Source organism: Lissotriton vulgaris, chromosome 9 (assembly GCF_964263255.1).
Source record: "Lissotriton vulgaris chromosome 9, aLisVul1.2, whole genome shotgun sequence".
Taxonomy (NCBI): domain Eukaryota; kingdom Metazoa; phylum Chordata; class Amphibia; order Caudata; family Salamandridae; genus Lissotriton; species Lissotriton vulgaris.
In genome coordinates this window covers 390,773,409-390,788,640 of record NC_141697.1, presented here as the reverse complement: position 1 = coordinate 390,788,640, position 15,232 = coordinate 390,773,409, and the positions used below count along the sequence as shown (strand labels likewise).

The window sequence follows — 15,232 nt, the reverse complement described above, 5'->3', positions numbered from 1 at the left end:
TTAAATGGGCGGTGGCAGTGAGACCAGCGCTGCAATGTGAAGCGGGACTGTGCTCCCTGTTCGCCACGAGCAGTCTCCACAGGTCACGGTGTAGACAGCCACGTCGGTGACTGCATTGCAGTGTCGTCGGGGATATCAGGGCAGCTGTTGGAAGCAAGGTGGTGCGGAGTGTGATGCCTACAGGTCACGGTGCAAGTAGCGGATCAGTGGCATAATCAGACTCATCGGTGAGACCATGGGTGCGGTGTGAAGTGTGGTGGTGCCCTGTTGCACAAGTTACTTACCTTTGGTAACAATATATCTGTAAGAAACAGTAATTAGTATTAGATTCCTTACCTTAGAATGTCCCCAGGCGTCAGACTGTATCCAGAAAATTTTGCGTAGCAGTACCCCTGCGTGTCGGTAGGCGTTGTCTGCGGCTCCGCGTCCGTCGTCAGCGTAGTTGGCGCCGGGATGACATCGTCAGAGTACTTAGACGGCGCCCTTGCGCGCTGACTTAAGTTCTTATACACAGCTTTTCCGCAACAGAAACGCAGAGCCATGATAAAAACCAACACTGGTGCCATGAAACTAGGGCCGTGAAAGGGGATGACTTTAACACTAGATATCGGTTTGCAGAACGCGGAGGATGGGTGGGGCGGTAAGGAATCTAATACTAACTACTGTTTCTTACAGATATATCATTACCGAAGGTAAGTAACTTGTGCATCTGAAAGAAACAGGTTAGTATTAGATTCCTTACCTTAGAATTGATACCCCAGCAATACCAACCCCGGTGGTGGGTCTGAGAACCAATAATCACACCAGAAAGTCCTGGAGAACGGAACGGCCGAAAAAGCCATCTCTCCGGACTTGGCTGTCCAGGCAGTAGTGTCTTGCGAACGGGTGCAGCGAGGCCCACGTAGCTGCCTGACAGATGTCCTGCAAGTGGACTCCCCGACCCAGGGCAGTAGTAGCCGCCGTGGCCCGAGTGGAATGGAGGCTCTTTTTTAGCCAGTGAATAACAAGCCTTGATGCACAAGACGTACCATCGGGAAATAGTCCGTTTGTGCACCGCCCGTCCCTTCTTAGCGCCCACGTTACCAACAAAGAGTTGGTCATCCACCCGGAACTGGCGTGTGCGATCCAGATAGTATGAGAGCGCACATTTTGGTTCCAGATGGTGGAGACTCTCTTCTTCTTTCGAGGGATGTGGAGGTGGAAAGAAGGTGGGCAAGGTGATGGACTGCCTGATGTGGAAGGTTGTGACTACCTTGGGCAGGAAAGAGGGTCGCATCCGCAACACAACTTTGTCCGGATGGACAGAAAGGAAAGGAGGTTGTGAAGAAAGGGCCTGGAGCTCACTCACTCTCCTGGCAGTGGTGATGGCAACCAGGAATGCAGTCTTAAGGGTAAGAAGACGAAGAGGACAGTTATGAAGTGGCTCAAAGGGAGCGCACATCAGATAAGTCAAAACAAGGTTCAAGTCCCATCAGGAAAGGAACAGGGGGGAACATATGAGTGATGCCCTTCAAGAACCTATTTACAACTGGGGATTTAAACAAAGAGGGCTGGTCAGGGAGCCTTAAGAAGGCCGAAATGGCAGAGAGGTAGACCTTGATGGTGCCCAGAGCAGAGCCCTGCCGGGCAAGAGAAAGAAGAAATAAGAGAACCTCAGAAAGAGGGGCAGAGAGTGGATTCACAGCCTTTGCTGTGCACCATGCCACAAATGTATTCCACCTGCAGGCGTATACAGATTTTGTGGGGGGACGCCTGGCTGCCAGAATAACATCACAGACTGCAGGAGGCAAGTCAATTGGCCTCAACTGTCGCCGCTCAATCTCCACTCATGGAGGTGGAAGCTGGACAGGTTCGGGTGGAGGACCGTCCCCTGCTGCTGCGGCAGAAGGTCCTCCTGAAGAGGCAGACGAATCAGGGGATCGACTGACATGCTGAGTAGCTCGGGATACCAGTATCTTCGTGCCCAGTCCGGAGCCACAAGGATGACTTGGGCCCGGTTGTGCCTGATCTGCTTCAGCACTCTGGGCAGAAGTGGTATAAGCGGAAAGGCGTACAACAGACCGCTTCTCCACTCGCGACGAAAAGCGTCTCCGAGTCTGTGAGGCCTTGGAAATTCCAATGCGCAGAACTGATGACATTGCGCGTTCCCTTCTGTGGCGAATAGATATAACCAAGGCTCTTCCCACTGCTGAAAGAGACCTTGCGCAACGTCCGAGTTCAGTGCCATTCGTGATCCATAATGCACCGACGGCTGAGTTTGTCCGCCTTGGCGTTCAGGGAACCTGCCAGGTGTTGAACCATCAGGGTCACATCCTGATGTTGCAGCCACTGCCAGAGGCACAGAGCCTCCTGGCATAAGGTCCAGGACCCCATCCCGCCCTGTTTTTTGGAGTACCACATGGCGGTGGTGTTGCCTGTGAACACCTGCACTATACTGGTCCCGGACAGAGGGGAGGAATGCCTTCAGTGCAAGCCAGATCGCCCACAGCTCCAGAAGGTTGATGTGGAGCCGGGACTCCGCCGGAGACCAGAGGCCTCTGATCTCCTCCTCTCCCATGTGGCTCCCCCAGCCCGGAAGGGACGCGTCCGTCACAACTACGTGCTCCAGCTGGGGTAGGGAGAGGGATCTGCCGCTGATCCAATCGCGGTCCGCGAGCCACCACTGCAACTGTCTTGCAGTGCCCTCCGAGATCAAGACATGGTCGGACAAGTTGCCCTGATGCTGGGCCCACTGAAACTTCAGGTCCCACTGCAGAGCCCGCATCCGCCACCTGGCATGATGCACCAGAAGGATGCAGGAGGCCATCAGCCCCAGAAGCCGCAGCGTCAACCTGACCGAGACTCGGGATAACGACTGAAAGATCAGAATCAGAGCCTGAATATACCGAACCCGCTGTTCAGGAGGATAAACTCGAAACTGCGCAGAGTCTAGAACCGCTCCGATGAAGAGGAGCTTCTGAGAGGACACAGGTGTGACTTCGGCACATTGATGGAGAACCCCAGCAGGTGCAGGTGCAGGAATTTGGCCGTAGTCTGGAGGTGGCTGACGACTGTCTTGGGCGAAGCCGCCTTCAACAACCAGTCGTCGAGGTAGGGAAAGACTGAAACCCCTAACCTGCGTAGATGAGCAGCGACCACTGCCATCACTTTTGTGAACACCCGTGGGGCACTGGTAAGGCCGAAGGGGAGCACGGTAAACTGAAAGTGCTCATTGCCTACCGTGAACTGCAGGTAGCGCCGTTGGGCCGGCAGGACAGGAATGTGGAAATAGGCGTCCTGCAAGTGCAACGCTACCATCCAGTCTCCCGGGTCTAGGGCAGCTAAGACCTGAGCCAAAGTCAGCATCTTGAACTTCTTCTTCCGGAGGAAGCCGTTGATGTTCCGCAGGTCCAAGATAGGGCGTAGACCCCCTTTGCCCTTCTTGGGAACCAGAAAGTATTGGGAGTAACAACCACACCCTACTTCTGGCCCAGGAATGTGCTTGATGGCCCGTTTGGCCAAGAGGGCCGTAACTTCCTCTTGCAGAAGTTGCAAGTAATCCCCCGACACACGGTGGTATTGCGGTGGCATGGCTGGAGGAGTCGCCTCGAAGGGGAGGGAGCAGCTTCTTCGGACGATTTGCAATACCCACCTGTCCGATGTGATGGAGCACCAATGTTATTATTATTATTATTATTATTATTATTATTATTATTATTATTATTATTATTAATGAGTTTTATATCGCGCCTGGTTACCCTTGGGCATCCCCACGCTCATCCAGAGAGATACGCCAAAGCAAGAGACAAAAGAATTAGGCACGGAACAAATGAGTTTTTAAAAGTTTGCGAAAACGTAAGGTGCTCGTTTGCGAGCGCAGGTGCAGCGGAAGGGCATTCCACGATGTTGCCACATATATGGAGAATCTTCTGCCACTGGTTCTGGCCTTCCTTACCCTCGCAACTTGCAGGAATGGAGGAGGTGATGGCGAACCCTGCCCCCCACTGGCATCAAATGGGCCTGAAAGCTCGGACTCGGAAGGCTTTGAGGCAGATGCAGCGGGGGTGGATGTGGACTGGCAGTGCCGTAGTCCCCTGTTACTGCCTCGACGGTAACCATGCCCGCCGCCGCGCTGAATGGTAGTCTTCGGCCCGTGGCTGGCAGGACGTGTGCGGGCGCCCCTTCCGTGGTCACGAAAAGAGTACTGGGCAGAAGACTGCTGGCACAGGGCCGACAGGCCCAAGGACTTGGCCATAGCCCTGGAGTCCTAAAAGTGTTCCAGCGCACTATCTGCCTTGCCATCGATGAGGTGGCTGCCATCGAACGGCATGTTCATAAGAGTGTTCTGGACATCGGCCGAGAAGTTGGCAGACCTCAGCCAGGCGTGGCGGCAAACCGCCACAGACGTGGAAATCGCTCTTCCCAGCGAGTCTGTGGTATCCAGTCATGGGCGCTTGGCTTGAAGGCACAGCGGAACCCGACAGAGGAGAGAGCGACCTCATGGCCATGAGGAAGGCTTTGATCTCCTCCGGTGTCACCTTCTGCCCAGGGACCGGCGGGTATGGAGCAGGCCGCCACGCCTGCGGCTCCGGTGGAGCCGCTTGGGCGGTGTCACCCGAACCCCTGGCCGCATCGCGCGGGCGTCGGGGGGAGTCAGAAGAGCGATGTTGCCTCTTCGACTTCTTGTGCCTCTTACCTGAGGACCTGGAGCCCGCCGAGTGGTGTCGACTTGCCGAGCTTTAATGACTCCGGCCCCGCGACCGGTCCCTCGACCTCCTTCCGGACCGGGACCTCGAACGGCAGAGGGCCGACTGCCGGACCTCAAGGCGCTAACGGGACCGCTCCCGCCTAGCCTTCGACATCAGGGCCCGACAGTCGGGACACGACTTGTCATCATGGTCGGGCCCCAGGCAATGTAGGTACCGGCGATGGGGGTCGGTAACCGAACATTAGTCGGTTGCAGTCGGCACAGGGCTTAAACCCCGGCATCCCTACCGGCACCGATGGAGTCGTATGACTCAAAACGGATCCAAAAAGGATCAAAAAAGCTTAGTCAAAAAGTGACTAAAGGGTACCACTTTCTCCGGACCTGCGCTTGCTGGTGCAGAAAAAAGAACTGACGTCAGCGCGCGAGGGCGGCGTCTAAGTACTCCGACGACGTCATCCCGGCACCAACGACGTCGATGACGGACACGGAGCCGCAGACGACGCCTACCGACGCGCAGGGGTACTGCTACGCAAAATTTTTGGGATCCAGTGAGGTATCTAATACTAACCACTTTCTTTCAGATGGGGCCTTCAGGTCGAAGAACCGGCATAGGCGTCGTTGACGACGTTGGTTTTTTCCTTTTTCCTCTGTGGCAGCTAAAATATCCAGTTCCAGAAGCCGGTACCCAGAAGATGTTGAAGTCTTCGATTTCACTGAGACTTTCAACAGGAGGCAATCTCTTGGAGATACTTAAATGCACAAAGAACAGTCCAGTCCTTTCCCTGCCCAAGACAGAAGCAGCAACTGCAAGACAACGAAACAAAGCAACAACAGCAAAGGGGTAGTACTCCTCCTGGCAGCTCTTCCAGCTCTTCTACCTGGCAGGCTCCTTAGTCCAGCAGTAGTCTAAAGTTCTGGGGTCAGGGATCCAATATTTATACCACCTTTTCCTTTGAAGTTGGTACAAACAAATCTCCTCTGGCATACATAAACCTGTTCATCCTGGCTCAGGCCAGGTTCCCCACAGGAGGTCCAGACAGCTTTGTGAGAGGCAGCCACAGTCCATTCAGGTGCAAGCAACAACTCCTCCCACTACTTTAAATGTAGCCAGAGGAAACGGCCAAAAAAGTTAGTTTTTAAATAGAGCTGCGGACTGGATGAGTCAGTTTTCTCGCAGAGTCTTTTAAATGGTCCGTAGGATATTCGTTGACGTTTCAACTGTAGTACTGCACTACTGTATGGTCAATGCGGGTCTTCATCAGGACTGGGGAATGGGGAAACAGCCTCTCGGTATCCTGAGATGACTCAGGGGTTATTGAACCATATGCTAGTCATCGTGACGGTGGGGCTTGAGTCCACAAAGGAAAGACTCCATATTAAGATCGACTTCCCAATTTGGTAACACGTTTCCGTTGGATTGTAAATTAGGTATCCTGTCTCATGGTTTGTTATTGTCAAATGATTCCTGATGCAGGTTCTGGTTTAAAGGATCTCTGTTCGTCAGGCAAGGTTCCGTTTTCATCTGACCACTGCCGAAGGACGAGGACGGACCAATTATAGTTCACCTTCTATTGTCAACTACAGAGATGCATTATGGTATTTGAAGTTTCATATTCAATTCCCATTATTGGCCTCATATTCCATTTTGATAGAAGGTCACTTTTAGGTTTTGGCAATGAAATGTCTGCATGTATTAACTGCTGACCTATACTTTGATTCTTTCTCATTGCAAACAACGGCTTAGGAAAAGGACAGTCCAAATTTAAAAGAAGATGCCAGTTTTGGAGAATTATTTGTCGAAATTTGTTTGTTGCAGGACCAAAGGTGGTGACACAAACTAGTTTGTCAAGTTGTTTCTTCTCTTTGACCTGTAAAAGGCTTTCACATGGTGTGAATCTTGATCTTTTTAATGAATACTCTAAAAGTTGTTTTGAGTAGCCTCTTTTTGCCATCTCTTCACAAAAAGTTCCTGCATGTTCTTCAAAGTCTACCACATCTGTGCTCTTCCTCCTAATCCGTAATAGCTGTCCATACAGGAGGTTTTCTTTCAGGCTTTTTGGATGTGCACTCTTAAAATGCAGGATTGTATTCCTGTCTGTATTTTTCTTGTACAATGATGTGTACAGCTGATTTGCTTCTATACTGATTTCAACATTGAGGAATGTCATTTTTGTTTTACTTGGATGGATAGAGAACTTGATATCTCTATGTCGGTTATTTAACCAGTCATAGAATGAATCCAATTCAATCTGGCTCCCCTGCCTCAGGAGCCAGATATCGTCGACTGAAAACATTTTCTTTTGAAGGGGTTATTTGAAGGGGTTATTTTTTTCAATATATCTTTCCTCAAATTGAGCCATGTACAGAACCGCAATTTCCAGCGCACAAGGACAACCCATGGCAGTACCCTTTTTTTGTACAAAGAACTGGTCTTCAAATTTAAAGTAGTTTTTCTTAAGGGCTACCTCTGCCAATTGTAAAATGAATGAAGTCAGAACTCTATGAGGACATTCTCTGCCATCCAAGTAAAACTCCATGACTTACAGGGCCTCATCCTGGGGAATCTGGGTATAAAGCGTCATGACGTCTAGTGTCACCATAATTTGTTTTTGGTCATCAAATGGTAGGCCTTCCTCTTTCATAATAAAGTCTGTTGTGTCCCGTAGATAGGATTTTACGTCTTTCAAAAAGGGTTTTAAAAAGAAGTCTACGTACTTCGAGATGGGTTCTAAAATTGAGTCACACCCCGAGACTATTGGCCTTCCCGGGGGCTTTGCTAAATTTTTATGGAGCTTTGGCAAAAAGTACAAAATGGGGGTTCTTGGGAACTTTTAATTAAAAATGTGTGTACCTTTGGTCCTAAGAACCCACCTTCCACATCCAGTTGTAGGATTTCTGAAATTTTGCTTTGTATTGACTGGACAGGGTCATTTTTTACCAATCAATACCAGGTTTGGTCGTTGACATGGATTCTCCCTTCCTCTAGGTACATATCGCGTGGCCAAACCACTACTGCCCACCCTTATCGGCCTGCTTGATGACCACTGATGTATCTGCTTTAAGTGTTTGAATCGCTTTTTGCTGTTCAAGACTTATGTTCTGACGTATTGTTTAGACTTTTCCAATTTACTGATGGAAGATAACACCAACTGTTCAAACGCATGAATCTGTTTAGGGATGTTTTGTGTAGGAATTAACTTTGATTTAAACCTAAGTCCAGTCACTTCTTTATTGATCATTGGTTCAGCATTAGCAAAAAAGCTCTTTGTGGAACACACTTTAACCCTAGGCTCAATACTGTCTCTTCCTCTTTTGATAGTTGTTTGTAGACAGATTTACTATGGTTGGTGAATCTAGGATTTGTAGTTGTGGGTTCTCATTTCCCATGGCGCTTTGAACTTAGCTTTTTGTTGACCGCCTTTGTCTAAAAAAGACACCTGCTTTTTAGAGTTACCTTCCCTGGAGTCTGCCCCTGACGATTCAGAGGATGAAATGTCTGAGAATGTGGAAAAGCGGTTTTTTGATCTCCCTTGATAGGTATTAAGGGCCATACGTGATTCAATCAAAGTATACCTGCTCAATATTGAATGACTTTTGAGTCATTTTCAAATGTGGCTGTCTCCATATTAATGGTGTTATCTTTAAAATTTTGCATCTCCTTATCAATTTTTTCAAGAAGAGTTTAAGCCTCTGCAGGGGATTGATTATTCTTAATCATCTGTGTCAATTCTTCGAGCTCTTCAGCTTCTTTCATGCATAACCTCTAGTAGCATTTGATTTACAGGCCCTGGGCACACACAGTGCACAGTATTACGGACTTAGTAGTAAATCAAATAAGCCAATCATGGAAACCCAATCATGACAAAGTTTACTTGGAGAGCATATGCATTTTATTACTGATTAGCAGTGGTAAAGTGCCCGGAGTCCTAAAACCAACAAAAACTAGGTACAAATCAGGAGGCCAAAAAGAAAAAAGCCTGGGGGTAAACCCGCTGAAAAAGCCAAGTTTATCAATCCGACTTACTAAATAACTTACGGTTACAACTTCATATGCCCCACCTTTGTGAGTGCTGCAGCAGTTTTTGAGACCCTGACAGATATCGCTATCTCCTGGTGGATACACAATGATCCGTGCCTGAATATGAGTGACCTGTATTCGGGAATAAGTTCATTCCTACCCAAAATGAATCTAGAAATGTACTTACTGCCTCCTACACAGTTCCTTTAATACAATACCATACATAGGGCAGCATTGGACATGCAGGGTTATGGAGATAACTCTCCTGTAGTGTCACAGATGCTATCATCACTTGTGGATAGGGTCATGGGTAGAGGTTCTGTTGCAGTGCTATAGGGAACCATCACGGGGGGCATAAAAACAGCAATAAAAATCATCAATAAATTGGACTGCCGTGGTGGAGTCCAGTATTGCATGGGATTCGAATAGGGCTTGTGGAAGAAAACATTCAGCAACGTCAGATGTCATTTAAGCAAAGGAGTTCAATTTGCATTGTTGTTAGCGAAAAGAGGAACTATCACACATATGGGCTATAGGGGGGCATTAATGGAAGAAATTGGTATGAAAATTACTTAGACAGATATGAAACTTACAGAATATTTGTTTGAAACATGTTATTTCAAGCCACTCACTGATGACATACCTCCTTGATCTTTCCATTAAAAATTCAATATCATGTTATGTTTTCTTATTAATTACTGATTTATACATCCTGCTATGAGTTCTTTAAAGTATAGGGGCTTGAATCACAAACTGCACTTTTTGTAGTATATTTTGTAGTACTATAAAACGTACTACAAAGTGTTTTTTTTTACCTCTACTTATATATGTGCGATCCTGACTGAGGAGTCTCTACACAGTTCATAGAGTCCTAGAACTTGCCAGTGCCCCTGCATTAGTGGGTCATTCTCCTCCTTCTATCGCATTTAGCAGGGAAGTCCATCAAGGTATTGACTAGTCTACTCTGGCTTTAGTCTGGGGGGAGTTGTTTTGGAAAATGGCCCTCTCTGTAAGGTCACCCCAAACTATTTACCTTCCTCCTCCTCTTTTTCTGGCCTTGTTTTTATTGGTTTTGGGACTCTGAGCTTTACCACTTCTAACCAGTGCTAAAGTGCATGTGCTCTCTCTTCTAAACACAATAACATTGGCTCATACCCAATTTGCACATTTAATTTACTTATCAGCCCCAAGTAAAGTGCACTGCATGTGCCCAGGGCCTGTAAATTAAAAGCTACTAGTCGGCCTGCAGCACTGATTGTGCCACCCACTCAAGTAGCCCTTTAAACAGGTTTAAGGCCTGCCACTGCAGGGCCTGTGTGGGCAGTTAACACTGTCATGTTCACTTGGCATTTAAAACCCCCTGCCAAGCCTTAAACTCACCTTTAATTACATATGTGTCACCCCTAAAGTAGACCCTAGGTATCCTTTGGGGCAGGCAGCTGTGTGAATAAAAGGTAGGGCATGTACTTTTAGGTTTTGTATGTCTTGGTAGTGAAAAATACCCACATTAGTTTTTCTCTACTGTAAAGCCTACCCCCTCATAGGTTGACATTGGGAATTCCTTATTACACTTTAAAAGCTTTAATTCCTGATTGAGAAGGAGTAGATCTGTCATGTTTCACATAGCTGGAATGGTAAAGATGATTCCCCTTATCTGTTATAGTCAAAGTTATCATTACCCTTTTAAAAATGCCACTTTTTGAAAGCTGGCATTTTTCTGTTTTTAGACCGGCGTGCCTGCAGGCTGTCTCCAATGCATGTCTGGGGTGGGTGACTGCTGGACTTTGAGCATTCCCTGTAGCCAGCCGCACATCACAAAATAAAATGCTGGACGGAGTGTTGAAACTTTTCAAACACTCACCCCCAGTAACAGATCTTTGTTTAATCCATCGTTATTCTGCTCACCATGTCACCCTAGTTTGGATCCAGCCATATGCAAATCCTGGCTTGACCCTGCTCCGCATGGGAGCAGTCCAGCTTTTACTGTCAAGACAGGTCCTCTCTGAACCGGAAACAAGAATCCTGGGACCCGATTTGGGGTATCACCTCTCATCAGCCAGGCTAGCTTGAATCCAGTGGTGTAGCAAGAAAGAGACCTATATCTGGGCATACCCTTAGCCACTTAGGGCACCCATATCAACATCACAAAATAAAATGATGGTTGAACTCTTCCATCAAAACACCCTAGTCAAAAGATTTGGGTTGAAACCATCATTCTTTTGCTCACCATGACACCCCAGTTTGAAGCCAGCTGTATCCAAATCAGTCTTGACCCTCTTCCCCATGGGAACAGTCAAACTCTAACCGCCGGGACAGGTCCTCCCTGGATCAGACACAGTGCATCCTGGGACTAGTTTTAGGGTATCACCCCTCATCAGCCAGATTAGCTTGTATCCAGTGGAGCAGCGAGCAAGAGACTCACGTCTGGGCATACCCTTAACCACTTAGGACGCACATAGCAACATCACAAAATAAAATGATGGACGAAGTGTTGAAACTTTTCAAACTCTCACCCCCAGTAACAGATCTTTGTTTAATCCATCATTATTTTGCTTGCCACGTCACCCCAGTTTGGTCTCAACCATATGCAATTCAGTCTTGACCCTACTCCCCATGGGTACAGTCCATCCTGAACTGCCAAGCCGGGTCCTCTCTGGACCGGAAACAAGGATCCTGGGATCGGTTTTCAGGTATCATCACTCATCAGCCAGGCTAGCTTGAATCCAGTGGTGCAGCAAACAAGGAACCGACGTCTGGGCATACCCGTAGCAACTTAGGGCGCACATAGCAACATCACAAAATTAGATTGTTCCGCATTTCGTCGATCATTTGTGTCTTTTACTTATACCTCACTAGGCTGTGTCCTGTCCCCACACAAAGGGGTGCATACCCTCCTAGAGTGAGTCTGGAACTGGAGCTGGGAGAGAGAACCTCTGTGCACTTTAAAGCCCCTCTTTGAAGTCACCGCTACTCCGAAGTCACAACTGGGTATAAGTACTGGGTCTCTGACCTCACCTACACAGACAGTACTGGACCTGTGAAGAACTCTGCCAGGATGAAGGACTGCTGTGTAGCTACAAATGAGTGCCACTATGCTGGACTGCTGCTCTGCAAGAACTGCTTTTCTGCTGTCCTGTCCTGCTGCCTGCTATCCTCTGCCCTGCTGAGGAAGGACTGACTCATCTTACTTGAACCCAGAGTGACTCCACATTCATACTGGCTTGCCTCCTGTTTAAACACTCAGGGATATCAAAGTCTTAATTTCTGCTCCTGTGCCTGGTCCATTGGAAGGGAATCCAGGTGCCTGCTCCAACAGAACCGATGCATCCTATGATGCAAGAGCGGAATCGACGCATCAATGCTGTTGCGGTAACAAAACCAGCACATCGCACTTGAAACCAGTTCATCACAATTGAACAGTCATATCGTTACCCCCACCTCACTGTCACCATTACTGCAGATAGATGAACGGCACATCCCCTCAACTGCATGGAGAAACAAGGCGCATCAGCTTCGGAAACAACAAATCTCCGAACAAACGCTTCATCAGAACCAGCGCATCGCCATTGTTTCGTGGAGAAAATCGAACCATCACCCCAACTGTGGGATCCTCACTGATGCGTTGTCCAATTGCACCCTGTATCTTACTGTTGTGACCATGATCAAGGTACTTGTGTTCAGAGGGCCTTGCATGGCTCTTGTATGCGACCTGCACTTCATCACAGCCAGTCTGAACACTTGACTTTGCCCCTGTCCAGCGCTTCCAGATAACGCCATAGGCTCCTATTGCTTCCAAGCGCTATTTTTTACTTTTATTCTTGAAAAATACATATCTTGACTTCTACTTATTGTATTTTTGTCGTTGTGGTTGTGTTTTATATATAAAAATATAATCTATTGTTTTAAACTGGTGTGGAGGCTTTTTGCAGTGTTTGCACTGTGTTACTGTTTGAAGTGTTGCACAAATACTTTACACGTTGCCTCTTACGTTAAGCTTGTCTACTCTGTGCCAAGCTACCAGAGGATGAGCACAGGTTAATTTATGGTGTATATCTGACTTAATAAGATGATGTCGGAGTGCTGAAACCTTTCAACCACTCACCCTCAGTCACAGATCTGGGTTTAATCCATCATTCTTTTTCTCACTCTGCCACCCCAATTTGGACGCAGCCATATGCAAATCAGCCTGGACCATGTTTCTCATGGGAACAGTCCAACCCGAACTGCCAGGCCAAGCCCTCCCTGGACAGGAAACAAGCATCCTGGGACTGGTTTTGGGGCCTCATCCCTCATAAGCCAGGTTAGCTTGAATCCAATGGCATACTGAGCCCATTACTCACGTCTGGGCATACCCGGCGCACTTAAGGCAAGAAAGCAAAAGACACACAGATGATGGACAGTGGTAAAGCAAGTAAGGGACCCACGTCCGAGCATTTTCTTGGCCACTTGGGGCAAACATAGCAAACCTAACATGATGATAGGCGGAGTGCTGAAACATTTTAACCATTCACCCCCAGTCACAGATCTGGCTTTAATCCACCGTTCTTTTGCTCACTATCCCAGTTTGTACCCAGCCATATGCAATTTAGTCTTGAACCTGATCCTCATGGGAACAGTCCAGCCCGAACTGCCAGGCCAGGTCCTCCTTGGACTGGAAAAAAGATTCATCGGACCAGTTTGGGGGTATTACCCGTAATCAGCTAGAATAGCTTTAATTCAATGGCACAGCGAGTAAGGGACCCACGTCTGAGTATACCCTTTCAGCACTTTGTTCATCTTGTAGTGTTTGCTGTGTATCTTACTTACACTGACTAGGTTTGGGTTCCTGCTTGGGCAGGGTGCGTACCTCTGCCAATCTATAACCCAATTTCTAATAGCAATGAAGTATCTCTACTGGCGGTACAGGTCAGTTCACCTAGAGGCTCACCAACTTTCCTAACCGACAGTCAATACCTCGGAGGACTTCATTGAATTCAACTAGCTAGCAGTACAACTCATCTGTTTGTAAGCTGGAAGCAAAATGAACGAGTTGCAGACTTTTTACGGTTTGGCAGTTCAGCAGCATACCTGTTCCTCCTTTTCTTAGATATACATTTGTAGGGGTAGTCCACTCACTGGGCGTAATGTCTGCTGCAAACATTTCATCAAGAGCGCGCAAATCTGAGTTGGCTAGAGGTTTGGTCTTTTGTGATGATCTTGTATGTTTCCTGGACCATTACACATATGAATATGCGGGTGTCGATGATGGCAGTTACAGGCATTCCTCCTACTAGTACTTAGGGTTGGATCTGGCCTTTGTTTAGAACTGATTGACATCATGAACCAAGTAGATTGTACCATCCTCCTCATATCATGTCTCATATCATATCATGTCTATATGATCCTCCTCAGTGTTAATGATGGTAGGCACATAGAAGTTTACCACTGTTTTCGGATGGTTCCAATATGGCTGGTACTAACTGCATATTATTCAAAGTGGTTCATCTTGAGCATTTCTTACCAGTCGCCTGTCACTCTCCTGTCTTCCTTCTCCTTAGAGCACGGTTGCTGCTAGGATATTTGGTGAACCCGTTCGCTCTTTATGGGCTGGTGTAGGCCCGCTTCTATGTGTAAGGCCCATCCTTTTGACAGTTCCTTGGAGGGCCTCAAGATCTACGTTTTTTTTAATGGACTTTCCTAGATCATGCAATGTCTGTTCTCATAGTTTGGGCAGTGCAGAGCCCAGTATGAACTGTGCTCTGATTTCCTCCATTTCATCTTGCAGGGTCCAGGTGCTGACTTTCTCTTTGAACCCTGTACACTATTCTCACAGTTTTTTTGACCTAATACAGAAAATTGTGTATGCTGAAAATTGTTCTATCATTTCGCTTTCTATTTTTGGTATGTATGTATCATATTTGCAGCATCTTCCTAAAAAACAAATTGAAATGTTGGCCAAAAATATATGATCACACAAGCTCTTGTCTTATTAAGGTGAAATCATGCAGAAAAACATGTGTTATTCTTTCTTCAGGATACACTACATTTCCAAAGTGGAACCAGATAGTATGCCATTGCAGAAGATCTTACCTTTGCAATCACATCAAGTGTTACTCGACTAGTCAAGTCAAGAATTCGTACTTCTCTTTTTCCATCGGCACTTTCTGCTAGTTTTTCCATCAGTGCTTCAGCCTTCTCATTGAATGTTTCCATCAATCCCATGAGGTAACTGCAAGTTATGGTTTATTAATATCTCTACATAATAATTGTTTACGATAAACATTGTGCAAAAAAAGTCCATCTTCTAATATAATCACTGTATCTTTACGTTTGCCAAGATAAAATGTTAGCTGTAAGACAGAGATCTTGCAATCACATAATCCATCAGAGATATCATGAACTAGAATGTAATAATTGATGACATCTCCGATGACATCTCAAATGACATTATTGAAAACACCACTGATGGCATGTAGTGACCGTATTTGTGGCTCTATTTCTGAGTGATGGTGACTTTAAGCTTGCTACCATCCTGTATCTCTATTCTT

At 47.1% G+C, this 15,232-nt stretch overlaps 1 protein-coding gene across 2 annotated transcripts in view; it reads right to left on the bottom strand.

Moving 5' to 3' along the window:
• LOC147690170 (cholesterol 24-hydroxylase-like) overlaps positions 1-15,232 on the bottom strand; it is a 440,216-nt gene that overhangs the window by 169,163 nt on the left and 255,821 nt on the right. For both annotated transcript variants that reach the window (XR_015299935.1, XM_086937762.1), the window contains exon 6: positions 14,775-14,913. Coding sequence is in view for 1 of the 2 variants with exons in the window: in XM_086937762.1 (XP_086793888.1) it covers positions 14,775-14,913 (139 nt within the window). In the remaining variant the exon portion in view is untranslated. The remainder of the gene's footprint in view (positions 1-14,774; positions 14,914-15,232) is intronic.